Below are 24897 nucleotides of genomic sequence, written 5' to 3'. Positions count from 1 at the left end.
AAAATAGCTCAGATGAATAAATAAAAGAAAAATGCCCGTCGGAAAGAAATGCGAAGCGGCAAAGCAATATGCCGACGAACGTGGGGGAGCAATTTACTCATGAATCATCATCGCATCCCCACTGCGGAGAAGGACAGAACAGACCGGAGATGATAAACAGAAAGGAGAAAGATCCGATATTCGAGCATACGATCGGGGTGTGATCACATGAAGTCAGTGCTGTGGGGGACTAAATAAGAATAACTTTTTGTTCAATCATACTCATTAAGTACTTCATTTTGTCTTGACCGTTGTCAATTTATCCTGTCCAACTCAATACACAGACAGGCCGACAAAATGTCAATTCCATCCCTCTTCTCGCTCGAAAACCGCACTGCTCTGGTGACAGGCGGCACTCGCGGTATCGGTGCCCAGATGGCCATTGCTGTGGCCGAAGCTGGTGCCGATGTCATACTCGTCCAGGTACCGTTTCCATCATCCCATCTTTTATGCAAAGTTGATACTTACACACTTTAAAAGAGAGACACGTCAAATCAACAAACAAAACAAACAATCGAATCATTAGGCCGCAAAGCATTCATCTACACAGCTGACCTGTCCTCTCGCGAGGATGTCTCGGGGCTGACCAAAAGGGTTCTCGCGGATGGACATGATGTTTCGATTCTGATTACTTGTGCCGGGATTCAAAGGAGACATCCTGCCGAAAAGTTTCCGGATAGCGATTGGGATGAGGTATCTACTAACCTCCTAATTGGCTTTATAAATGATTTTTCATTGAATATTGGAGCTAACGGCAGATAGGTCCTACAAGTCAACCTCACAACAGTCTTCACTCTATGCCGCGACATAGGCGCTTACATGCTCACCCGTCCACCTTTCCCAGGCACAGAATCCACCTCCCCCAACGGTGGCTACAGAGGCAGTATCATCAACGTCGCCTCTTTAGTGTCTTTCCAAGGCGGCATCACCGTGCCGGCCTACGCCAGCGCCAAAGGCGGAATTGCGCAACTCACAAAAGCACTATCGAATGAGTGGGCTAGTAAAGGTGTGAATGTAAATGCGATTGCGCCGGGCTATGTGGCTACGGATATGAATGAGGCGCTTATAAACAATCCAACGAGAGCGGAGCAGATTCTGGTCAGGATTCCGGCGGGTAGATGGGGTAGTGCGGAAGATTTCAAAGGGCCGACGGTGTTTTTGGCGGGGAGAGCGAGTTTGTATGTTTCGGGGGAGATATTAACTGTTGATGGGGGGTGGATGGGCCGGTAATCCCTTTTAATCAAAGCCTGAGTTAGAAAGAGAATACCTAGGTATTGAGTAATGTTTTGATTGATCAACCACCATGAATAGACATCAATAATTCGTCAACCGTCCATTCCTGATCAATCCCAGCAGCAGCAGCAGCAGCAGTAGATGCCCCAATATTGCCAAACCTGCCCCCAAACATATTCAACAAACACCTCTCCACGCCATTCCTGGCCTCTCGGCTCAAGGACGTCAACACCTCAGTCATATGCAAAACATACTCTGCTCTGTTCACATTGCCCAGATGATTCATAAAATGATTCAATAGAAACCCTTCTAGCTGCGGGATTGATGCCATCCAGATCGATTTGTGGTCATACATTGCCTTGTCTAGGGTTGCGAGGCGGTCGTATGACTTTTCGTCTACTTCGATGTCGACGGTGCACATTGACAGGTTGGAGGGAGAAATGAATTTGGTGCTGTTGATATCGGTTGTAGCGGTAGTGGCAATCGTGTTATGATACTTTGACGAAACGCACTCCTGAATCATAACGCCAATATAGAATAAACAAGCTATACGATCGTGTTCATAAACATTCGCTAACGCATCGTCTCCATTCCGCATGCTATCCAGGAACGAGCTCCGTAATATCGTGACAGCCTCGTAAATGGAGTGATAATGTCGTAAGCCCACAGATTGCAGATTACTCGAATTAGCCATTAGACTCCGCATGTCTTGCACAAAGGAGATCAGCCATAGAGAGCGGAGTTTTGGTATCTCAGAATTGTCGGAGTTGCTGCTGTGAATGCGGATGCCCGCAGTGGTGGTAGGCTCGAGGAGAGGCGTGCTTTGCCGTGAGATGCGGAGACAGCTGAATGAATCTGATATCTCGGATATGTTGTTGGAGGGATAGAACCATGACGGTTTCGACATTAATGATATCCTACGCGATCAGCTGTCGGTCATATGACTGTCAACGAAAACGGGGCTTACAATTGCAGCACCAGTCCTAGTCGCCAATTCTGTTTCAACGACGCTAATCCTCCGCGTGCTTGGATCATTCTATCCAATCCATCGCGATGAATGCGCCAGACTGCCTCCGTACCCCAGTATCTCTATTGACAATGATCAGCTCAAAAGACATCATTTTTACTCAAGGAGCCAAAGAGGACCCACCTCAAAAGTAAGCAACCTCACAACAGCCGCAAAAGTAGCATCATTCAACGCCATGTTCTCATCCTGCATCCACTGATTGATCAACGAGACCGCCTCGGATTTGTACCGAAGAACTTCAACGGCGTCCTTTTGGCCGTGTAGATAGGCTAAATGAGCCGCTGAATGCGCCAATATGCCATAAAAGGATGCCGCATTTGAGAGGTCAAGAGGGAACCAGACGTCCCGCATGGGGTTGAAATTGACATTCAGCGATGCGGAGGTGTCGGTGTCGAACATCATTGCGGCGTGCGATGTTAGCCCTGTACTCGTTAGTCTTCTTACTCTCTGACATAAGGAAATAATGAAGAAGTACAGTGATGGAGTAACTCATGGTGCCGTGTCGTCAGACTTATCGGGAAAGTATCAAAAGGATCTAACGCGAGCGGCGATAATATATGATCCATAGTCAATGTCGGAGCATTTTCGGATATAAGTTCGTCGTAATATTTGTTCAATAGGTCATCTTGCCAAAAGGCGTCGAGAATTTGCATATCCTGGTCGGAAATGCCAATTAATTGATCATAATCGTTGGGAATGAGTATCGCGTGATCATTAAGGCTAAGTATATCTGACTCTCCGCTTGAGCTGTTGAGGTCTGTCGAGTCAATATCCATGGAATCAATATCCTTCATCGCCGATGTCGAATCCCCTTCGTTTAAATCCATCGGCTCAGGTTTGATCAGTTCTTTAGCAGCTAAAGCTCTTTGTCTTGGCTTCTGCTTTGATTTTTGCTCGTTGAGACTTTTCTTAACTTTCTCTTCCTCTTCTTGGTGTTGAAGGATCTTCTGCTTCCTCTTGCGCCATGACTGCCGCATAGCATAGCTACGGGCTCGATGTGCATCTTCAAATGCAACGAATTCAAATGTCTGTGTTGTCGGTTGCTTGGCCATGGTGATCCAAGTAGTTTTTATGCTTTGTTGTTGAGAATCTGGCTTGAAACGCGATGTGGCCTAATATTCCCAGTCCTGTTCTCAAGAGGGACGCATTGCGCGTAATGTTGTGCAGTTCTCACTTAATCGGGATGTTTCATACACTAAAGATTCCAATCATGATATAGACTCATGTTATATAATTCGGATACCGAAGCTTTGCTCTCTATCGTGTTAGATTGTCGTCAGATGTCAGGAAGAAAAAGCGGCTCCTCTCGGCCCCACTAATCTCCGATCCCCCATACAATGCAATTCCAGCGCTGATTGGTCAATGCATACAATACTGAATCACTACGGAATGAGAAATACGAGTGTAAAAACAGTTCAGTGTATTATCCTCAAATGCTTGACTATCAATATCTTCAATATTGTACATTAGTTATTTGTAAGAACGTCCCAGATTATACCCTCTCGAAAATTCCCAAAGCAGAAACAAGATGACCATCTCCCCATGAGTGCTTTTTACTCCTTGGAAGCAATTTACAAGGCAAAGACAGCAAGGAGAGCGGCAACGAGACCAACAGCTCCGCTGGCCTTGTTAGCGCTGGCAGCACCGGTGTAATGAGGGACGACACCGGTGGAGGTCTGGCTGGAACCAGGGAGAGTACCAGAGGAGGTGGCAGCGCCAGTGGTCTTGGAGGAAGCAGATGTGGCGACGGTAGTGGCGGCACCTGAGGTGGCAGTGGCAGTGGCAGTGGTAGCAGCACCAGTAGAGGTGGCAGCACCAGTGGTGGTAGCGGCAGCAGTGCTGCTAGTACCAGAAGAGGCAGCAGTGGAGGTGCTGCCAGTGCCGGAGAAGGCGGCAATACCGCTCTGGATGGCATCAGTGATACCAGAGGAGAGTTCGCTGGCAACGCCGGCGAGAGAGGAGGGAACCTTGTTGGAGATCAAGGTGGCGAGGCTCTGGGCAGCAGTGAGCTGGTCCTGAAGACCGGTCTCGACCTGGCCACCAGCACCAGCAGCGACGAGAGCAGCCTTCTTAGAGATGAGGTCGTTGATGGCGGTCTGGACATCGGAGCTGAGGCCTTGGACGACGGTGCTGAGGGTAACAGCATCAGTGGTGCTGAGAGTGGACTCGCCCTGGAGAGAAGAGACACCGCTGTTGGTGACAGAGATGATGTTGGAAGAGTCGGAGAGAAGGGAGGAGACGTCACCGCTGGAGTAGGAGTTGATATCGGAATCGAACTTCTTCACTGCAGTGTCAACAGCGGACACGACAGACTCGAAAGCGGCAACATCACGCTGGACCTTCGAAGCCCGGCGATCGACGTAGGAAGGGTTGGCAAGAGCCTGGGCAGAGAGGCCGATGGCGATGACGGAGGTGGTGGTGAACTTCATTTTGATTAACGAGTGTTTTGATAAAAACAGCTACTGTATTGAACGAGTGTATTCGTGAACGAGGAAAGAAAAGCAGGAAGGATAATTAGTATGAACTGCTGCTGTTGGCTTGGGTGGCTTTCGAAAGAGAGACGCAAACAGGACAGGAACGAGCAAGTCTTATATACCTCGAGGAGGTGCCATTGCGGCGACGATCATATGCCAGCCCTCCCCGTTACATTGTCCATGGTCCACCCCCGACATCACCTGCCAGCCGAGGTTTCCACGCAAATACGAGCTTTGAAAGGGCCTCCACTGCCATGGTTTAATCTCCACCATGACCGGGGTACGTAGTCAGGTACAAGGATCACAGAATGGACCAAGCCCGATGAAGTATTGTCTTGTCCTATAGGCTGAGGCTGGCCATGGCTGGGCGTTTGGCGCCATAGTGGGCTGTTAGTTCACAATTTTCGGTCCAGGATTGAGGAGCAAGTGCATATTATGACTCGACCAGGATGTCACTGCCTTGTTCGACTCAGTTCGAGTAGTGGCCAAGACTTGATTGATTGCACATTCATTTTTAGAAGCATTTGCCTCTCGAGTTGATCTTCGTCTACCACAATGTCTTACATTTCTTTCTTTTGATTATATTCTCAAAGCTTGTGATGAATCTTACCAGAGACAACGATGAGTGCAACCATCACGAGCCGCTTTTCAATCCGGATCAAAAGACGAAGATCAATAGATACTTCGGGCCAGTAGCCGCGACGCCAAGTAGACGACTGGATCAGAGAGCTGGTAGCGAAATTAGACTGAGACATTTGATCTAGATTGCCATAGCTCGGGTGGCTTCTAGCTTGATTTTCCTTGTCATGAGCATCTGAACGCAGGAAACTAAAAATCTGATTGATTCCTGCGCCGTCCAGTGCGATAGCTATGGAACGGCCGGCCATTCGCCATTCGTGCATACCATGTCGTAGCTGTATGCAAGATGAGTTCAGCATGTGTCAGTACAGTAACAAGCTGCATGAAGGAATCGTCTAGAGATATTACAGCAACAACTAGGCCGCATTAGGGTTGTGGCCGACGCCATTCGCGGTCAGATTACCCAGGATGGGCATTGTTGCCGCTGATTCGATGGAGTACCCCAGATTTCCGTTGGTACTGAGCGAGGGGCCGGGGTAATTTAAGTCATCAAATCATATGCTTGGACGCTGTCGACAGTCTGGAGTTGCGGCCTGGATGGGTAGTATCGGATGACCCCGGACCCGTTCATTATGAGCATTTTAAATCGCGACTAGGCCTCATGCGTCAAGCAACGTATTTTCTTTTTTCCCTGCTTTTCCACTAAATTCTGCTCTAAAATTTCTCCGCATAATTCAATCTAATCTAAGATTTCTGTCGGCCATTAAGTTCTGCTAAAGTACTATGACTAGACTCCGTACTATATAAGAAGGGGAGTACTCCGCATACGTAGGCGAAAAGGGGGCTGGGAAATAAAATCACGCAAAAACATGGACTATTTGGCTAGAGAGTTGTTACACACTGCACGTGTTGGTCGAGTACTAGGATACCGTTTGCCTGGATCGTCCCGTCTGCGATCCTTAATGACGGCGCTGCCCTAAGTGACCTCGGGAAAAGATCTATACCCATAGGTAGATCTTTCTCAATCGATCATCGTTCTTCTACGATCCAAAAAGGAATCACCTCGCATTGAGAAAACTCGAATGTAAAATCACATTTCTTTTACAAAAATACTCGTAGCTTGCAAATTTTCCCAAAATGGCGCCTTCGGCCTGGAAGTAACGGTGACATTAGCTCTACATACTATTTACGGTACACTGGGTGTGTCAATGACTCAGTGACCACTCACAGTCGACTAAATTTTATTGAGCTTAACCTTTCGTCAATATACGCGATGATCCGATTGGCCACTAAACGTAGACTCGCATACAAATGTGCCTACATTAGTAGTACATAAGCGTAAGTGGCGAAATGTACGTAGTGTTTCCTCTTTTGCTCTAGCTAGACAAGAAAACAACGGGAAAAGCGCTCAGACTTACTTAAGTTGGATCCATGCCTTCAAGCCTCAGAAGCCCCAAAATTGACCAGTCAACCATTCATTCTACAGAGGGAGGGGAGCTAAAAGTAGAGGACCCTGAGCGGAGGACTCGAAAGAATTGGTGCGTTGGTCACGTAAGAGAAACTCGGAGAACCAGTCATTTTCAACTGTAAGCTCTGAGGAGTATCTTGGCGTTGTCTCCATCCAGGTCGTCCCACGCGATGGATCCAAGCCACTCCAGAGCTAATTGGTTATGCAGTCTCCTGTTTGGTGCTTTGTCTATGCGCTGTACCGTTGTTGATTTGTGCTTTTCACTCTGTGTTCATGTACAATGTAATGGAGGAGTAGGTACCCAATCGGTGTATACGTCGTACGCAGAGAAATCAAGGTCGAGAATTAGAGATGACGCGATCACGAGACTTCCTTTGAACATTGCACGATTCAACAGGTCTGAACGAGTTTTATTCGTGATTGGTAAGAATTGTTTGTTCTCAGTAACCTTGTTCCTGGCCTAGATGTGCGTTAATCTATTCATGCATGCTCCCATCCACTAGCTAGGAATAGATCTACATCGACAATCATACAACATATATGAACTTGAAAGATTGAAACTGAGCATGACCGAAACTCATATCCAATACAATTCCGTCATCCTCATTTATGATATTGCAATGCATCCCAATGACCAACACTGACACACTGCTGCAAATCTCTTCCCAATTCCTCCATCTCAAACAGCCAAGGTTGGAGGCAAATTACTACTACACTGCCCCAACGCACCTCCAGAACCTTTTACCAAACAGCAAACCTCTACATACTGATTTCAAAAAACTGCAATATCACATGAACCTATTAATCTAATCTGACTCATGAATATGCAATCTGTCGAAATCTGGCCTGCACGCCACAGGGGGGGCATCAACCAGGTTGTCGGCTCGCTTACCTAGGCAAGCACAAGCAGCACAACCAAATCTGAATCCTTGAAAACAGCCATCTTTACATGCGTTTTACCCTGCTTGTATTGCCGTGGTGGCCATTCACATACCCCATCTTCAAATTCTCGGGGACCTAAACGTTCTAAACAGTTCCTGGAATTTTGGTTTTGAGTTTGTAGGTTGGTTGAGCTAGTCACGCCATCAGGGGCAGCCACCTACAGCTAGTTATATTAAACATTTGAAAGTTGGGGGCTTGTACCCCTTACCTAGGCAAAGGCCCAAAAGTGACTTTTGTACATGTGACTGAACTGTGATTTAGTCAGCGTTGGAGGATCGGGAGAGAACTGCGTACGAGCTACGTATTGCTGACTCGGGAAATTCATTTCAAGTTGCCTTCGCAAATATACCGATTGCTCAACTCTCCATACCCCCTGCTGGTCTGTCGGGCGAAATTAGGGCTAGGCTGCTTGTTTACTACATACTCATCAGAAGCGAAGAGCAGCAAGTCCCCTCATCCTTCCCATTTCTCAATCCCATGGTATTCACCTGTATCTCAATCAATCCTTACTGCCTTTGTCTCTCTCATTACTTCATAATTACATCGTCAGATTTATCCATGGAGAATGGCATATCTGACTATCCCGGGCTTACAACTACTTACACAGAGCTCTAGTTCAACTCCAAGAATCGAAAGTTACTGAATTGCAGTAACTCGATTCATGCATTACCACCGTACACGTACACGGGATACCCGAGCATCAAAATCTCATTTATATAGAGGAATCGAGGCAAGCTCTATACTTGTGCCTCATCTGGTACCACCGTTATTTCCTTCGGATTGGTTACAAAACCCCCAAAATCACAAACCTAAATCAAGTGGCGTCGTTAAGGGAAGAAACCTGAAAGGAAGAAAACCAAGTCGCTATCCAAAGTCCGGTGCTTATGTACTATGTCCAAGCACTCAGTTCCTATCTAGTTATCTATATCTCAACGTCCTCCACTTTCTCTTCGGCTTCTTCTTCCTGTCCAACCCCCCCCAAATATCCACGCATCATAAACTAGTACAAGAGTTAACGCCATTTTCTCTATAGGAACGAGAAGGATCAAAAGAATTGATGGAAATGCTTTGTATTGATGCGATACCACACAATCCGCCAATAAAAGCCTCACGCTATGCTTGATCTGAGAAATATGACATGATGCATGATGAAAGAAACATGATTTAACATGATGCGATGCACACAAAAAAGGTCGACGAAAATGAGACTTATTTCATGCCGTATACTTTGAAATAAGATGTTAGAAACAGCAAAATAAAAGGTAAGGATGCAGGGATGGACGCTTGAATTTTGGGGGCCGATGGAGGCCCAATATATGCAAAATCTGGGGTATGGGATCTGTCGTTTAGGTAGTGTGGTAGGGTATGGTTCGTTTTCTCTATGCTGATGCTTCTTTTTTCCTGTTGACGGGTATGAGAGGCATCACTCTGGACTGGAATGAGGTTACCATGTCGAGGTCAACATATAAGACCGAGCATCTGATGTTGACAAACCCGTCTTTGACGGCCTCAGTATATCTCCTTCACCAAAAGCAGACCAGATCACGTCTCATCCTGAGAACGATTAGCATCATTTGAGATTTGCTCTCTACAGCCAAGGCATCTTCAGCAATTGTAGGAGATCAGCGATATAGGCCTACTTCAGAAGGAGAACCAAACATCTTTCCAGCAGCACCAATACCACCAGCATTGATCCCCATCACACCTGACAGCTTCGCCAACAACGCACCACAAACAACGCACGCACGTCGCGAAGCCAAGTCTCTGTGCGCCATATCATTAAGCCAGCTAGATGCTTTCTCTAGAGCTTGTCTCGAGCCTTCTGACATGGATCCGGGAGGATGAAGCGGAAAGTCGATCAGAAGAACGGCGGTGGCTTGCACGGTGTAATGAAGCATGCACCACCAGGGAGCCGCTTGGTTGAACCATGTACCATCAAACTCGGCCGGGAAGAGATCCAGCATTCGATAGGCTGCCTGAACACAGGAAGCGGCGATGCGAGTGTAGAAACTGTTGTCTCCGGGAGAGGTAGATGGTTTGTCAAAGTAATGTAGACAAGGCTTACACGCTAAGATTGTAGCACTGTAGTAATGTAGCGCAAGACTGAGACTATAACGATCGCGCGCCACAAGTGAGCCATCTTCCTCGACAGTTTTGAACCCAGCTGGTAGCTTGGAAAGCCAAGTTTCTAGCTTCGCGATTGCGTCTGTGATGGCGGCTTCGGCATCCCGGGCGGAGTTCTGGACGATCTCAGGGGCGTAAAGAGTTTCGACGATCTCTCGCATAATCCGGGTAAGATCAACGTAGCATATAAAGTAGAGTGTCATGTTTGGTTTCAGTATATCCATTGCGTTTCGAATCGATTGCGCGTCTAGTGCCACTGGTGTCTCACCAACGGGTCTTGTAATGACATGTGCGAGGAGATTGTTGCGGGTTTTGTGGTCTGTCATGATCCGAATCACCTCCGCGTCGTTGTATTCATGTTCTTCGAAAGGTACCGGTAATGGAGTAGTGCAAAAGTCGTTGTCCAAGTTCAACGGTCGGCCGGTCATGTTACCGAGAATGGTCTCAAGAGCGTAGAGCGACCACCAGACTTTATAGCGCGATTCTTTTGAAGGAAGTGTCACGTAATTGCTTTCACTGCGTAGGTTGAGGCCCATGGCAGTTGCTGATCGAATCGCAATGCCGCATATCCGCCATGCCCTAAGTCTTTTAGCTATAGTCACCTCACTATCATACAGTGAAGACGAACCTGTTAACATGTCCCGAGGCCAACAAAAACAGTGCCAGCAACCCCTCGATTTGCACCTGTTGCAAATCCGGATGTTCCAAAAGAGTATTTGCTTTCATACCAAGCTTCCATGCCCGCGAAAAATACAACAGTGTGTCATCATTTGTCGCCATGGAATCGGGATGCATCCGATGATGAAGACCCCGCGACGACGTAGCAAAGACCAGATTCAGGATTGCAAGCCATCTACGACCTGGCCTGACAAAGGAGCTCGTATAGAACGTATTCACCTGGTGGATGAATGTCTCCGGCACTATAATGGGAAAAGTCGGATGTACAGTAGTAAAAAAATTCTGCACAAGACTGTTCGCAATCGCGTGTGGTGGTCGAGCCAGTGGTTCCGCGTCCTCGAGTATAGGGATATCCTCGTCGTCTAGAAAGTAAGTCACGGATGCAATCGCGTTACGGTCCTGATCATCCGGTGTGTTCGAAGGATTGGCATCGCTGCTCGTGGCTAGAGGGGAAGTGTTAAATTCCAGGTCGCGCTTGAGATTGTATAGCCAGGAAGTCTCCGAGTGTTTGCCCACGAATCCGAGAGCTTTGGAACGTTCATTGCGGTTAAAGTCCTCCTCTGTGTAATCGGCGCCGCTCAGGAAGCTGGCCACAATGGGTCGCGCGGCCGGAGTTCCTATTAAGTCTGTATCAGAAGGACCCGAGTCCAATGGGCCAGACCGAGCCGCAGGTGTTGAAAACTCATCAATGGATCCGTCCCCTTCAAGCTTATACTACAGACGCTACGTTAGGATGTCGCTGGCGGTAAAATATGGGACGCACGGGGGAGACAAAGAAAAGAAAAGGAAAAGAGAGACTGCCAGAAGGTGCATCGTCAAAGCATAGATGACCTACTTTAGCCAAGAGGTCTTGAATAAGTTGACTATCGTCGGGATCAAGTTTCGATTGCAGCTCAGTGAAAAGTTGTTCATATTCTTGGACCTGCTTCGAAAGATCTCTGAGTTGCCTATTATATAAACAGCAAAATGTTAGCCGCGAATGAATTTCAAGCTATCAGTGATTTAAAATCAAAAACGGGGTGTTGGGTTAGCGACTTTGCTGTTCGTTCTCGCTTGCGGTCACCATAGAGACAAGTCAGACCAAGGTCTTGACATCGCTGGCATGTCGGACGATCGCCACTACACTTGGTCTTTTGCTCTCGACAAGATTCACAGGCATGACCAACCCGTTTGTTTACATTTGACTGCTCTGACAGATTCGTAGCTCTGGGAATGGCCACTTTGGCGGCGCCTCCTCCAGCTCGGCTTAGGGAGGGGTGTTGGTGGTGGTGCTCATTGAGCGCACGGAATCGAGATTCCCCCGCGATGCCTGCAGGACCGATAGAAGAAGTAGGAGAATCTGACAACGGAGGAAATTTGGCAAGATTGCCGACGAGTTGATTGATCGCTAGTGATGGACGACGGGGAGGCCGATGTTGTTCGTCGTCCATCTTAGACAACGCCCTTTGAGGACTCAAGGGGAGGGAGTATCAAAGAATGCAAGCCGAGCTAAGAAAATTAAACTATTTCGCGAAGATAGAAGGAAAGACGCATCCATTGGGGGGAAGCCCATGTCGGCCCGAAACAGCTTAGGAGGTAACGACCTTATTGCTCGCCCATGTCCTTTTTTTTTTTTTTTGGTTTTTTTTTTTYTTTYTTTTTTTTKCCCTAGTAGTTCAGTTGGATATAAGAACGCAAAACAAACTTGCAGAGGAAACAAACTAGAGACTACAAGAAATGATTGGGCTTCGGGGAGAAAGGTTGAAAAGACGAGAATGTAAAAATGCAAGATCCTCGATCCCGCCCATTTGGTAGGCCGGAAGACTTGTCCGTCTACAAATCTGGCCGCGCAAAGCGGGTCTAGTCTCTGGTTAAATGGTAATTCATAGTCAGGCCACTCAGGCCGAGCTGGAAACAGTAACCTTATCATATTCATTGGACTGCACAGGAGGATATTATAATAAATGTACCCGGTTCTGGCAGCTGTCCATTTCATTTTCAACATCCACTCTTCTCCTTTAATGTTTCGATCCGTGCTCTTCCAACCTGTAATGCATTCCTCTCTTGTCGACTAATCAACACTGCTCTGCCGAAGCTCGTGCTCTCGTCCCAAGACAGCACTGAACCCTACAAGTTGCTGTCGAGATGGACGCTGTTTGAGACGGAGTTGTCCGTCCATAGCGTTCCAGCCGTTGCAGTGGCGGCTTTGGCTAATGGGAAATCTCCGCGGGTCGAGTCATAGCAACCAGGAGGAAGTCTTCTTCATGAATAATGATAGGGTGAGTATCTGCGGAACTGGACAATCCCCGCCAGGACCCAATTGCCGAATGTTGGATAACTGGAATCGAAGCCCAACGATCAAACTATTTCTAGTGACACTTCTAGACCCCCCAAAATCTCTTCCCTCGCTAGGGTCTGTGTTCCACCTATCAAGATCGTTTCCTCTTCATTCGTTACGTCCAACCAGCAGAAAACTCACCGCTCCGATTCTCCTTCCTTCCGGCCGACAAGGGGCGTCTGACACCGTTCATATAGACTGAACACCCTAGGAACAAGGAGACCGGGGGGACCAATCAGCCGAACATGGGACAGGATCGACTACTCGCGTTCACCTTTCGCTATCGCATTCATTTAATGAAGTCCGATACCGCGGGCTGGAAGTCTCTTCCGAACAATGTCTCTGCTGAAGCGCATAACACAATAGCCGGTCAGGCATCGCTTTGAATGGACACCAATCGATACCATACGTCTCATACCACCATCGCGTAGGTCCTTTACGTCCGAACAATGGCGGATGCGCATCGCAAAGATCCGGTGAAGCACGAAAGCGGGCTGCAGCACTTGGAAGCGCCCGCGGAGTTGAGTGACGGGAGTCTATGTCTCATTAGACATAAATATCAGCCTTGCCCAGACGGGAAGTGCTAAGGACTTCTACAGTCAACGAATGCTACATTGCTATCTGCGAAGTGGTGTCAGGTGGTGATGTCTCAAGCGCATTGACATTTCCTACTACAAAGCTAGACTCCTCCGTTCGGCTCGAACGATCTTTCTTTGTTGACAGGAGCAACAACGGGCTCGCAAAAGGTGTTCCTGGCCGCGTATATATATATATATATATATATAGGGAGTCGGGGTTGTATGATATCAGACTGTCGTGAAACTGACGTTGCCTTGCCACATCATGTAAAAAAAAGGCAGTCAGCGCGAACCAGTCGAAATTTTGTTGAAATCGTACAAAGTATGTTGATCGATTCGTCTTCTTCTTCTCCATGTTAGGACGGGCATTATCATCCGCGGAAAAAGCCTGGTGGCGAGTATGCCGGTTGTTATGTTAGGTGCATATTTTCTGCGCTCGACCAATTCTCACGCAATGCACCTGGATAAGGCTGGTTCGACTCAGCTGCACAGGCCATAGATCGGCAATTTGTGCCTGAAGTCAGCCGGAGAGGAACTTGTTTGCTGTGAAGAGTCGTGGGTGTTGTAAGATGGGGAGAAGATTGTGAGGAGACGACGTCGAGGAAGGTGGCGAAAAGACGTCACAACATTTGCCGCTGGTTCACCCCCGTGATTCGCTCTTCTCTCCACCGCTTAGCAAGTTAATATCGAATGAGCTGCCAATTGACAACTACCGCTCGATCAGCCGCATTCTACTCTATCCTACAAGTTGATACAGCTGTACATGAGCTTGGGCTTTGTGGTAAGGCAAAGAGGGATGTGAGAACGTGTAGGTTTTGGGGGTCGTTGTCAGCTCACCGTCGGGTGCAGCCAGTCCATCAGTGCAAAGCAATCGAAAAACCCTCCAATCTTCAAGTCAGAGCCGCGATTGGTAATTTATTATGAGAGCAAACCATCGATTCATCTCGCGCTTGTTGTTACTGGGCTCAACCGTAGTAGTTCGTCGCTCCTCCGGGGGTTTGCCAATTGCGAGTAGCTGGCCTGTGGCTTTAAACCCGACAGTGTGTAGTCAGAGTTGGAGAATTCTTTGTTTCAACTTCAATTGCACAACTATCGCCGGTCGCGCCCGAGTTTATCTTCGAGTCAATCAGTTACTCGCAGACGCAAACATCAATGTCACGATCTATTGTCGATATAGAGAGTAGCCGTACGCCAGCGCTAACCCTCGTCCGATTCGCGACCGTCACTACTGTGTGACATGATAGGGTGATTGAGACGTCAGAATGTCAGAATGACAGAATGGTGAGGATCCGGCATCCGCGCCATGCTTCTCGAGTGCAATGAACGATCACAGCCCATTGGCGGCGTTGCGCGCCACGTCCCCATATCCCAAGTAAGGGGGAGTAGGACATTGCTACTAACCAGACGCGCAACATTCGGTTGATTAATTTCGATCCCTGTCAATTCTTCTATCATGGTCCTCCTAGATGACGTAGATGAAGGACGTCCACGGACTCTCCCTAAGCAGTCATTCGCACTATGCAAACAGTCTTCCTCTACTGATAGTGCAGCTACCTAATCTGTCATAGAACTGCAGGCCGTCATCCCCGACAAATCATCTAGATTTGTACTCTCTAGCCTAGCTTTCTCTGTTCGGGGCACTTACACACTCACAACTCCAGTCGCCTCTGATCTCAGCTACCTTGTTAGCAGCTATGATATCAAACCATGCAAACATGAAATAAACTTGAATCCACCTTCTAACATAAACTAAGCCCATCCTCAATCAAGAAAAATGAAGCATTTCCGCGATAATAAAAAACGCATCACATGATTGAAGGGCTATTGACCAATCACAAGCCGGCAGAAGCGCTAAACTGCATCCGTAGCCGCAGGGCTTTCCGGCCCAAGCCCTAATCGCACGATCCAAAATAGACCAACCCGCGCCAAGCCCATCAACTCGACTCCGCTAAAGCAACCAACGCAAAAAAAGAGCCACTCTCCCATCCTAATAGGTTTCCTCGTCGTCGTCGCCCATCCGTCTTGCCTTTCAACTTCGAAAAATCACCTTCGAATTACATATCATCAATTCAAGATGGATTCCGCCAAGGTCCCTGTTAAGCTCGTCAAGGTCACCCGCGTTTTGGGCCGAACTGGTACGTTTTTGTCTACGAAAGGGATTAAGGGAATGGATTCGCGGGAGGGAACAGGCAAAGGCAGAGAGAGAGAGAAGCAGCATTTCGACACGGCAGAGAAAGATATCGAAAAACGGTGCGAAAAATGGAGGAATGGGAGATTTTATACAATTACGACAGTTTCACATTGAACTTGAATCGAACTCGGCAATGAAACGGATACGCGCACACTACTGGCCTGGTAGAACGAATTCTGCTTCTCTCTCTTTTCTACCTTCGATTTCCGCTCCCTGCGTACCGGATCTCAATCGCGACATCCGTGAATAGAACAATGGACTCAGAACTAATCTATTTCTTTCACAGGTTCTCGCGGTGGTGTCACCCAAGTCCGCGTCGAGTTCATGGATGACCAGACCCGTTCCATCATCCGTAACGTCAAGGGACCCGGTACGTCTCCCCTCAAATCCCCTACACACTCACACAGTTCTAATATTTTGATCCTACAGTCCGCGAAGACGATATCCTCTGCCTCCTCGAATCCGAGCGCGAAGCCCGCCGTCTCCGATAGACGCCTTTCCCTTTTCGCTTAAATTAAAAAATTTCGAGAAAAAATGGCAAAACATACGACGAAATGGATGGAGCTGTGGGAAAGAACGAGGGGAGAATTTGGGTTTTGGGTCGTCGCCTTTTCACCATGACGGTTATTTTTCGCTCTTGATATAAACCGATTTTGTGAGGGAATGATCGATTTAGGCTCGACTCTTTTCTAACGACTTTTCTACTTGTTTCAATGACATATCGACGAAATGGGAGGAGATGGGGAAGATCAGGTCATAGGTCTTTTACCATATTTTACTACAATGTGTCACATAAATGAACCCAAGACAATACTTAACGATGATAAAACCGTTGAATGGGATTGGAAAAATCGGATGGAGTTTTACATTTCTTCTTTTTTAAAATCAATACATTTCGGTTTGCATTTCAGAGTATTGATATGCGCGTCCTACCGAGACAAGCTTGGAAGCGGCATGATCTGATTTCGATCAGACGTGAGACCAGCCTCCTTACGTGGTAAATGCGAGTATGTATATCTATAACCTTCCTAGGCAGGTATACGTGGAGACACGTGGCAGACGCTGCATGCCGTCAAGCTCCTTCCTGTGGTTATCTTCTTGAGACAATTTCGTATTGATTGAATGATAGCACAAATCGAAGGTTGCCTATGTACCACTTGGATGCATATAAATTGATAAGTGTCCAATCACTTCCAAGGTTACACATTACGTACATGTCCGGTCAACCGACAGGTACCCAGCGCCCGTCTGGAGGAAACACCAGTTCATCAACGTTCCCGCATACTCCTGAGGACATCCGTACCTAGGTATAATACAATATCCATGTATTATGGCTGGAATGCCGACATCTGTGTCATCACTCACCAGTGTTTATCCGTCTAGATAGACATTGAAGCAAATACGAGTAGCACTCCCTTCCATGCACCAATGGTTTAACAATCAATCAAATGTAATCATATAATCGAATCTATTCCATCAATCCCAACTATCTATCGACCTAGGTAGGTAGGTAACTAGCCAGGCTTTCATTATACTCATTAAGGAATGCATCTTTTTCCTCTAAAAGGAGTCAACAACATCAGAAGAAAAAATCCCTAAAACGCCTCAAGGTTGCCCCATGCTTGCTTCCAACATTACATTAAGGAGTGTTTCGTGAGCAATCAAAGTATGTAAATCCGTGTATATATATGTCCCTCATATCAAGTCGTTATCCATAGCCCTTTTTTGATCACTTTTTCATTCACCCTTCTCTTATATGGAAGGGTGTTTTGGGAGGTGATTAAAGCACCCGGTGAACAATAGGCTTCTTTGCATCGTTCCATTTGTGGCCCCAGCTGGGAGAGCCGGTGCCTGTGCCTACGGGGCCGGTTGTAGTTCCTGTGCCGATGAGAGTGGTAGTTGTGGTTGTTGAGGTGGGCTTTGTGGTGGTTGTGGTTGTCGTGATGCCTGTCTCTGTTCCGGTGGCTGTTCCTGTGGCTGTTCCTGTAGCTGTTCCGGTAGCAGTGCCAGTAGTGGTGCAAGTCTTAGTCAGGGTAGATGTAGAAGTAGAATCTGCAGGCGGAGGAGGTGGGACAACAACAGCTGTAGTAGTTGTAGCCGTCGTCTCAGGAACACTAGGCGCAGTCACAGTCACAGTCACAGTTGCGGTGGTAGTCTCAGTATGCGTCGTCGTAACCGGCAAGGGGCACGCAGTCCCCGTCCCGGACCCAACAGGTACAACAACAGGAGTCGTCGTGGTAGTCACAGGAACGACAGTAGTCCAAGTCGAAGTCCACACGGAAGTAGTAGATGTAAGCCAAGTAGAGAACACAGTCGACGAACCCCTCGTACCAACGGAAGTGGAGCAGGGCACAAAGGTGGTTTTTGTGATTGTCTCTGTCTCGGTTGCGGTGCTCCATTCGCTTACGCTGGTGGTGGTAGCGGTGACGGGAGGAATGGAGGTAGTGGTGATGGTGCTGGTCTGAGGTGGAGGTGGAGGAGCAATACCGGTGCCAGTGCCATAGTGTCTACGTTCAGCCCAGTACCCGGGGAAGGCGAGAGTAGAGCCGATGAGGGCTGCGCTGACGAGGATAGAACGCATCTCAAGAGGTACTTGTTGATATAAGTATCGAATCCTTTGGTCTTCGGTTGCAAGCCTATAGCGAGTGAGGCCGCTTAATCAAGAACTATAACGAACGAACGGATCGAATCTGCCGAAAGAAGATTACTTGACAACAGCGACAAGGTCTTTATATCTACCTACTCACTAAGCGAGCACGCCAGACCAGAGCTAGTGCCCGATTTAAATCCAAGGCCAACTTCCATGGTAGTACGGCACGTACGTAGTATAGAGTGGGCGGTGCATTTGCAACCGCACTATACCGTACGGCCTCTAAACAGACATACCGGTGGGATGCCATCAGGTAACACCGAGACAGGTCCAAGTTCCAAGACCAGCACCAGGATCGTGGCCCATTTCGGGGGCTCTGACTGGCTGTGGAGCCGAGTGGCAGGATATACGTACAAAAAGAAAAGACATACTACGTACGAACTTGCTTCTGTGCGTAGAACCTACACGGAGCATTCTCGGTGGGCGGATTGGTGAGGTTCTATAGATAAAGTGGCGTTGATAGAGGCTCCATCTGTGCCCGCCCGAACCGGACTAGCTGCATTGCTGGGTCGCCGAAAGTTTGCCTGTTTATCGCTCATACACTGACATACTGACATACTAACACTGACACTGACACTGACACTGGCATGCTGGCCAGAACATGGCATTGTGAAGATTGCACAGTCATTTCCCGGGTGTAGCATTCAACGGTCGAGCGTCGCACGCGTACTCTGTACTCCCTTCTGTCCCATCAGAATCAGAGAAAATAAAAAACAGAAAAAAAAGAGCCGCTAATGTCAGCAGATGGCCGTAGTCCATATCGGGTAAGGACTGTCTCAGTTCCAAGAACTGAGCAGGATTTATCACGAATTACTATGTAGTAATACATAATCGCAAAATGGCCGGGCTACTGACCGAGACTTTAAATCATGACTCTGATATTTTCAGCCCTCGTAACCGTATTATTATTGTCTGTTCTTACGAGGTGATGAAGGCTGCCGGGTACCGACGGATGATTCTCGGGTTCCCGAAAATCTACACGTCTATACTTAGCAACAGCAATGTTTGGGTCAGTTTTGGTGTGGCAAGAAGTACCACGGAAGTACATAGAATTTGCCAATGTTATCGAACGTCGTACCTAGTAGGCAACCATTGTTGCTATGGGCTTTTGAGTAGCGCAACTAGCGGCTGTCATACCAAGGATATCCATGTCTCCTGTTGGTGATCATGTACCACGTACTTGGAGTGTTCACTAGTGTTCTACTTTGTAGTACGCAACCGACTGAAAGATCCAGAACAATGATTAGTCCGCGCCACGACTCGTATATGCCCACTTAGTCCATTTAGTCCATCGCTAGACACGAGCCGGTTCGCCTACTGACAGTTGGCCCCATGAGGTCATCCATTCGAGAGCGGACTGAACAGCGGGCATCAGGTATCTGCTATATAGTAATTTCTAACACTTGTATCCAAATCGATCACTTCTGATATTGCAATTTCATCTTGCCATACACTATCAAGCTGCCCCAGTTGAAATTGAGATATGTGAAGGATGTTGTGCGACTCCGGAATTAGAAGATATAAGACATACATATGCACATGCTGAGTTGGCATATTTAGCCCCAGCCCTGGTCAACGGCCTCATGCAGGTTGCTCCACCATCAATATTATTACTACACTACAAGTATATTATTCTACGGTGACATGATTGACGCAATACGTCGATCAACCTGAAAGGAATGAAAACCACAAACGAATTGCGACTGTCTCACCGTCCAACACACCAAACAGGAAATCGTCTTGCTCGCCTAACTGGGCTTGATCAATTTATCATCCACTTTTAGTCTTTTGCTCTATGACAATTCTAGATCAAGCCAACAAGCTCGAGCTCTAATGGAAAAACCTTGATAACTACAAATGGCATAGTCTATGGTACAGTTGACTTTTTGGGATTTGGAAAGTGAGACATTACGATAGTGCGCTGTAGACGTGTMCCCGCCATTTCATTTTTCATTGGGAAGATTTGGGCGGAAGGGTGTATTAGGGCTGATGGCTGGTGGCCTCATTGTAGCCTACGAACCAGAGTGGTTGGTCGATTGTTTGGCTGCATTTTCCCAATTGGGTAATTCATATTTGCGGTTAGGGCTTTTGATTGATCGTAACTCCAACCCCGTTCAGATGGGGTGAGAAAGAGATAACGGCGAGAATTGCACCGTTTGCGTAAGAATTTATTCGTTGCACAATGTCTGGACATTATTATATTCCAAGTACTACGTACCCAGGTGAGCTTCTCAACCTTGGTTACGTCCTTGACGGCATTGACGGCAATAAATACCAAGGATGCCCTGAATCAAGGTATCACCAATGAAGCGGACCATGCCAGGTCTATCGATTAAGCAGTCATATACATCACGCTCAGAGGAGATGACAAGTAACCAGCACGGCAATCACAACAAGTCCTCCGAAACCCAGGACAGCGTTATGCCGCCGCAAGCTCCAAAACCAGCCCCTGCTTAAGAGCATCTAACTCCGTCTTCCCCAGCGGATCTCTCTTCGTGAAGCTATGCTCTTTCCGCTCCTCAGGTGACCACGTGGTAATATCGTATCTATCACCACCTATTAGCTTGGACCTCATCTCAACAAACCCTCTGTTATATCCATGCGCCTTTCTGTATTCAGATAATGCCTTTGTCCACCCCCACGGATCCTTGAGCTCGCAGGACGGGAGTTTGATATCCTTAGTATCAATGTGTTTGATAATATCGTCAAGTTTTGGTGGTCCTCTTAGCGGGACGTCGTATTTCTGTGCATAGGCGAGGATGTACTCGTCGAATATGTCAGGGTTGAATTTCCGTCCCGTCGGTTCTTCAATCAACACTTGTCGCCAGCGGTCAAAGTTGGCAATGTAGAGGGCCATGATGAAGCCGAGGGATTTTATTTCGGGCTCGGATTTGAGTAGGCCCATACGTTCGAGGTTGGAGATTGTGGACAGGACCATGCGGAGGACGAGGCTGAATAGTGCCTGCACGCGGTCAGAGTCCTCACACCTGTGGTCTATTAGCAGTCGCCCTCCTCACAGAAAAGAATAGGACATACATCTGCATAGGATTAAGAGAGTCGCTCGTCAACATCATCGCAATAGCCTCGATAATAACCCACTGCTCCTTCCAATTCTTCTCCCTTCCCGCCTCGATCCAATCCGTTACCAGATTTTCGACCACCTCCATGACGCCGTAGGACTCAAAGTCGTTGTAGACGTACATGCCAAATATATCTGGACAACGCAGATCAAGGTAAATCCTTGCCGTGGAGTGTTTGTGGATGCCGGCCCTGCTGATTATGAATGGGTGATCGGGGTGCTCTGCTAAGGGCTTGTTGCAGAGACAAGTTTTGCCACCGTCGCAGGGTCGTTGTGGTTGTTTCTCGTTGTTCGCATTACTCTCATTTTCGTCGACATCACCCAATTCATCGTCCTCGTCCTCGTCCTCGTCCTCGTCATCGTCCTCATCCTCGTCGGAATTCGGGAGTCGGCAGATAGTGATAAATGAATAGGCAGCTTCAGGATCTTTCATGCGCACTCTGTAGCTGTAATCGGCATTGCCGGATCCGGAAACTTCGGACCATCGTTTGCTCTTAGGAACTTCTGGATCCTCGTCTGCATGTGGGATGTTAGTGGTGGTGGGAGTGGTGGTGGGAGAAGCGGACATGGAGGCACTTGACGCGCTCGAGGAGCGCGCGCGTTTGGTGGGCATATCCGATGAACAGCGTATTTGTCGGAAGAGATGAATATCTAGATATTTATCGATTTGTGTGTAGATTCAAATATTATCATTATTAAATATAGAGGCAATTGGCATCCCGTTGTGAAAACTCCGAGTTTCAGCAGATCAACTTCTAGAAGATACGGTCTTTGGTTCCCCTGAATGGGAACGTGTCATACGGCGGGCTGTGGGTAGCCACTAAACCATTTGAGTGAGTGATATGTCATTTGTAAAAAGCAAATAAAACATGATACGTATTCGGAGAGAAAATACAACTATGATAATACAGATATGTGAAAAAGCTCCATGTCTAAATTTTGCTCATCTCCAACATTGAACGAAGTTGTAAGCGTCCCGACAAGGATTATGTATATATACACAATTGAGTAGATACCCATGAAGATAATTCGCGTGACGAGATTGGAGTTACACAACAATTATAAATAAATATGGTATATCATCTGTACCACAATAATCCAAATGGCTTATCTGATAGAATACTCAGTGCTTAATATGAGATGCAAAGCAGTCGTATTTGATGTCCGTGACAGCGACGTAGGCCTAGGGCTAAATCTATAGCGACGGCATAAAGGCTTTACAGGACAATTAGGCAACAGTTGAACAAAACATGCAGTCATGCCGTCACGAGAGATCATGCTGAATATATCGTTCATCTAGGTAGGTGCAATTATGGAAGAAGTCAAATCAGATGCAAGGAAGACTACGTACGATCTGTACTTTACAAATGAAAGTAGTCTCAATATTGCCCGATTAGGAAAATTGAGCTCAATAGCCCCTGAATGGCCACCCCTTTGATTGAGAATTTCGAAAAATTGTCAACTTTTGGAGACTGAAGAAATAGAACGTGGTAGAGAGTGCCATGTCTCAGCGTTGATTCTCACCCATGGATAGAAGGCGACCATAAACAAACTTCGATGATACTTGGAGCTCTGGTATTACGTTCCAGCATCATTCAACCGATGCTGCGAATCACTTTCACTGACTTGGGATTCATCGATCGAAGAGTGAGTTTAGGTCATGAATTCTGCTCACCTTCTTATCACATCCTGACCTAGGTATCAAAAACAGGTAGCTCTCATTGGCTARGCAAGCCATCATTGAGTGCAAACTGTTATTGAGAGCAAAGTTAATTGGGGAGCCTCCAAATCATTTTCCATTGAGCAGTGCAGAAATTTCATTGTTCTCCCAGCCCATGTGACTGTTGCCTGGATTATTCAGGCAGGCACTGACAGGTGACGGCTCTTTCCCTCTGCCTCACTCTGCATCACATTCTTATTTATTTTGATTTCTTCATCTCTCTTTTATCTTTTGTCAACAACTTATCGTTTGCATCCTTGGAGCACCAACGTCTCATTCGTTTACGTCTTTCGAAAGGCTACCATCAATAAAAGTCATGGCGCCCGGTCAAGGTCAAAAGCGACCTCAATACCAATCTCGACGAGGAGGCCGCCGGAATTATCAGCAAAAGAGTCATCAAACAAGTCCTCGAGAATCGAAGACACAACACAATAGTGGTATGGAGTCCAACAAGAAACCAAATGCTCAATCGGCTCCACAAACACGTTCATTGTCTGCCTTGCAGATGATCCTCAATTTTACCAAGGAATGGTCCCCTGAACTGCATCACAACCATCAGCCATTCACAAAGTTGCCTGGAGATGTGGCATTGTGCATCATGGATCATCTCAAAGATCCAGTCGACAAAATGTCATTGGCACTGACTACGAAGAGTATGTGGGAATGGTCACAGAAGGTACTGAAACTACAAGACTTCAAGCTCCAACAAGTTCTGCCGATTCGTGCTAGTGAGAGACGGGGTACTGTCAAACCGTGGCCGTACTTTAGATCTTATCGTTGGCGATTGATTGAGAGACTCGAGGACGAACACTGGAAGGCCTGTTCAGGTTGTTTGAGACTTCACCCAAAGACGGAGTTTTTCACCAGCGAGTTAAAAGAACCAGCCAACGAGCGTTACTGCCGAGCACCGGGCCTCATTCAAATTTGCCCTCACCTTCTGTTGACATACAAAAAATGCGAGACTCTGCAGAAGGTGCTGGCCTCCCAGGCTGAAGAGAATAAAGTCAGAAAACAAGATACCGACTTCGACAAGTACCTTTATCACGAGTGTGTCAGAGGAGCAGAGTATACTAAGGAAGCAGGCCATTTCAAACTCATTATCGGAACACAACCATTCGTCACTGATAGCAAACAACAGCTCGTATTCCGACAGAGGTACACCCTTCATATCAACTCGGAGAGTATGAAGAAAGACCTGAACCAGATTGGAACCCGATCTTTGTTTCCTAATCTATGCCCTCATCGAAGCATCGCCACGCACTGTTTGGACATGCTTGACAAGCAAGGTCCTTGGAATAATGACAAGATCGTCAAGGACGATGCTGGTGATAATGTCACATGCAAAGGATGCGGCACGTATTTTTCTGGCTTTAAGCGCTATGTGCATTCGACCTCGAAAATGTGCAGGATCGATTTCTTTACTTCGAAAATCCTCAGCAAAAAAGATTTCGAATTGCGAGACTGCCTGACTGGCCACGGCATTGCAGACGAATTGCAATCTTGGATCGACAAGACGCAACTGGCCAATATCGTGGATGTCACCGACTCTGTACACTATGGCTGCAAATGTCTAAAAAAATGCCGGAAACTGGGCTTTATTCCCATTTCATGTCCCTCGGGACGGGCTTCTTTACCTGATACCAGCTGGAAAGGGGATGAGCCTGTCTGGCCATACTAGACTTTGGCCGTCGCAGCCCACGTTTGAGTGGCCGGGAGGATCCAATCTTTCTTTCTTTGGTCTTTGGATAGTGTTTTCTTGTTTGTATTTTCTTTTTCATCAGAGCTTTCCCCCTTGATA

At 47.2% G+C, this 24897-nt stretch overlaps 8 protein-coding genes across 8 annotated transcripts; 3 read left to right on the top strand and 5 right to left on the bottom strand.

Annotated features, from left to right (window-relative positions):
- Positions 1-336: 336 nt before the first annotated feature.
- BHQ10_003296 (uncharacterized protein) lies at positions 337-1269 on the top strand (the record flags this gene model as incomplete). Its single annotated transcript, XM_040875536.1, has 3 exons — positions 337-462; positions 520-732; positions 802-1269. The coding sequence occupies 3 exons, from the start codon at positions 337-339 to the stop codon at positions 1267-1269; spliced, it is 807 nt and encodes a 268-aa protein (XP_040731800.1).
- A 64-nt stretch (positions 1270-1333) lies between these two features.
- BHQ10_003295 (uncharacterized protein) lies at positions 1334-3351 on the bottom strand (the record flags this gene model as incomplete). Its single annotated transcript, XM_040875535.1, has 4 exons — positions 1334-2189; positions 2240-2361; positions 2423-2721; positions 2775-3351. 4 exons carry the CDS (start codon positions 3349-3351, stop codon positions 1334-1336), a joined length of 1854 nt encoding a protein of 617 aa, XP_040731799.1.
- A 519-nt stretch (positions 3352-3870) lies between these two features.
- On the bottom strand, positions 3871-4728 carry BHQ10_003294 (uncharacterized protein; the record flags this gene model as incomplete). Its single annotated transcript, XM_040875534.1, has 1 exon — positions 3871-4728. One exon carries the CDS (start codon positions 4726-4728, stop codon positions 3871-3873), a length of 858 nt encoding a protein of 285 aa, XP_040731798.1.
- Positions 4729-9384: 4656 nt separating this feature from the next.
- On the bottom strand, positions 9385-11994 carry BHQ10_003293 (uncharacterized protein; the record flags this gene model as incomplete). The annotated part of the gene is made up of 4 exons (XM_040875533.1): positions 9385-10465; positions 10515-11278; positions 11400-11511; positions 11759-11994. The coding sequence occupies 4 exons, from the start codon at positions 11992-11994 to the stop codon at positions 9385-9387; spliced, it is 2193 nt and encodes a 730-aa protein (XP_040731797.1).
- Positions 11995-15533: 3539 nt separating this feature from the next.
- BHQ10_003292 (uncharacterized protein) lies at positions 15534-16141 on the top strand (the record flags this gene model as incomplete). The annotated part of the gene is made up of 3 exons (XM_040875532.1): positions 15534-15594; positions 15937-16020; positions 16080-16141. 3 exons carry the CDS (start codon positions 15534-15536, stop codon positions 16139-16141), a joined length of 207 nt encoding a protein of 68 aa, XP_040731796.1.
- A 1289-nt stretch (positions 16142-17430) lies between these two features.
- Positions 17431-18231, bottom strand: BHQ10_003291 (uncharacterized protein; the record flags this gene model as incomplete). Its single annotated transcript, XM_040875531.1, has 1 exon — positions 17431-18231. The coding sequence occupies one exon, from the start codon at positions 18229-18231 to the stop codon at positions 17431-17433; it is 801 nt and encodes a 266-aa protein (XP_040731795.1).
- A 2488-nt stretch (positions 18232-20719) lies between these two features.
- BHQ10_003290 (uncharacterized protein) lies at positions 20720-21992 on the bottom strand (the record flags this gene model as incomplete). Its single annotated transcript, XM_040875530.1, has 2 exons — positions 20720-21287; positions 21337-21992. The coding sequence occupies 2 exons, from the start codon at positions 21990-21992 to the stop codon at positions 20720-20722; spliced, it is 1224 nt and encodes a 407-aa protein (XP_040731794.1).
- Positions 21993-23415: 1423 nt separating this feature from the next.
- BHQ10_003289 (uncharacterized protein) lies at positions 23416-24777 on the top strand (the record flags this gene model as incomplete). Its single annotated transcript, XM_040875528.1, has 1 exon — positions 23416-24777. One exon carries the CDS (start codon positions 23416-23418, stop codon positions 24775-24777), a length of 1362 nt encoding a protein of 453 aa, XP_040731793.1.
- Between the last annotated feature and the right edge of the window lie 120 nt (positions 24778-24897).

This window comes from Talaromyces amestolkiae, assembly GCF_001896365.1.
Source record: "Talaromyces amestolkiae strain CIB chromosome Unknown scaffold5.1, whole genome shotgun sequence".
Lineage (NCBI taxonomy): Eukaryota > Fungi > Ascomycota > Eurotiomycetes > Eurotiales > Trichocomaceae > Talaromyces > Talaromyces amestolkiae.
The sequence above is the reverse complement of the archived record's forward strand: the minus strand, read 5'-3'. Positions and strand labels throughout refer to the sequence as shown.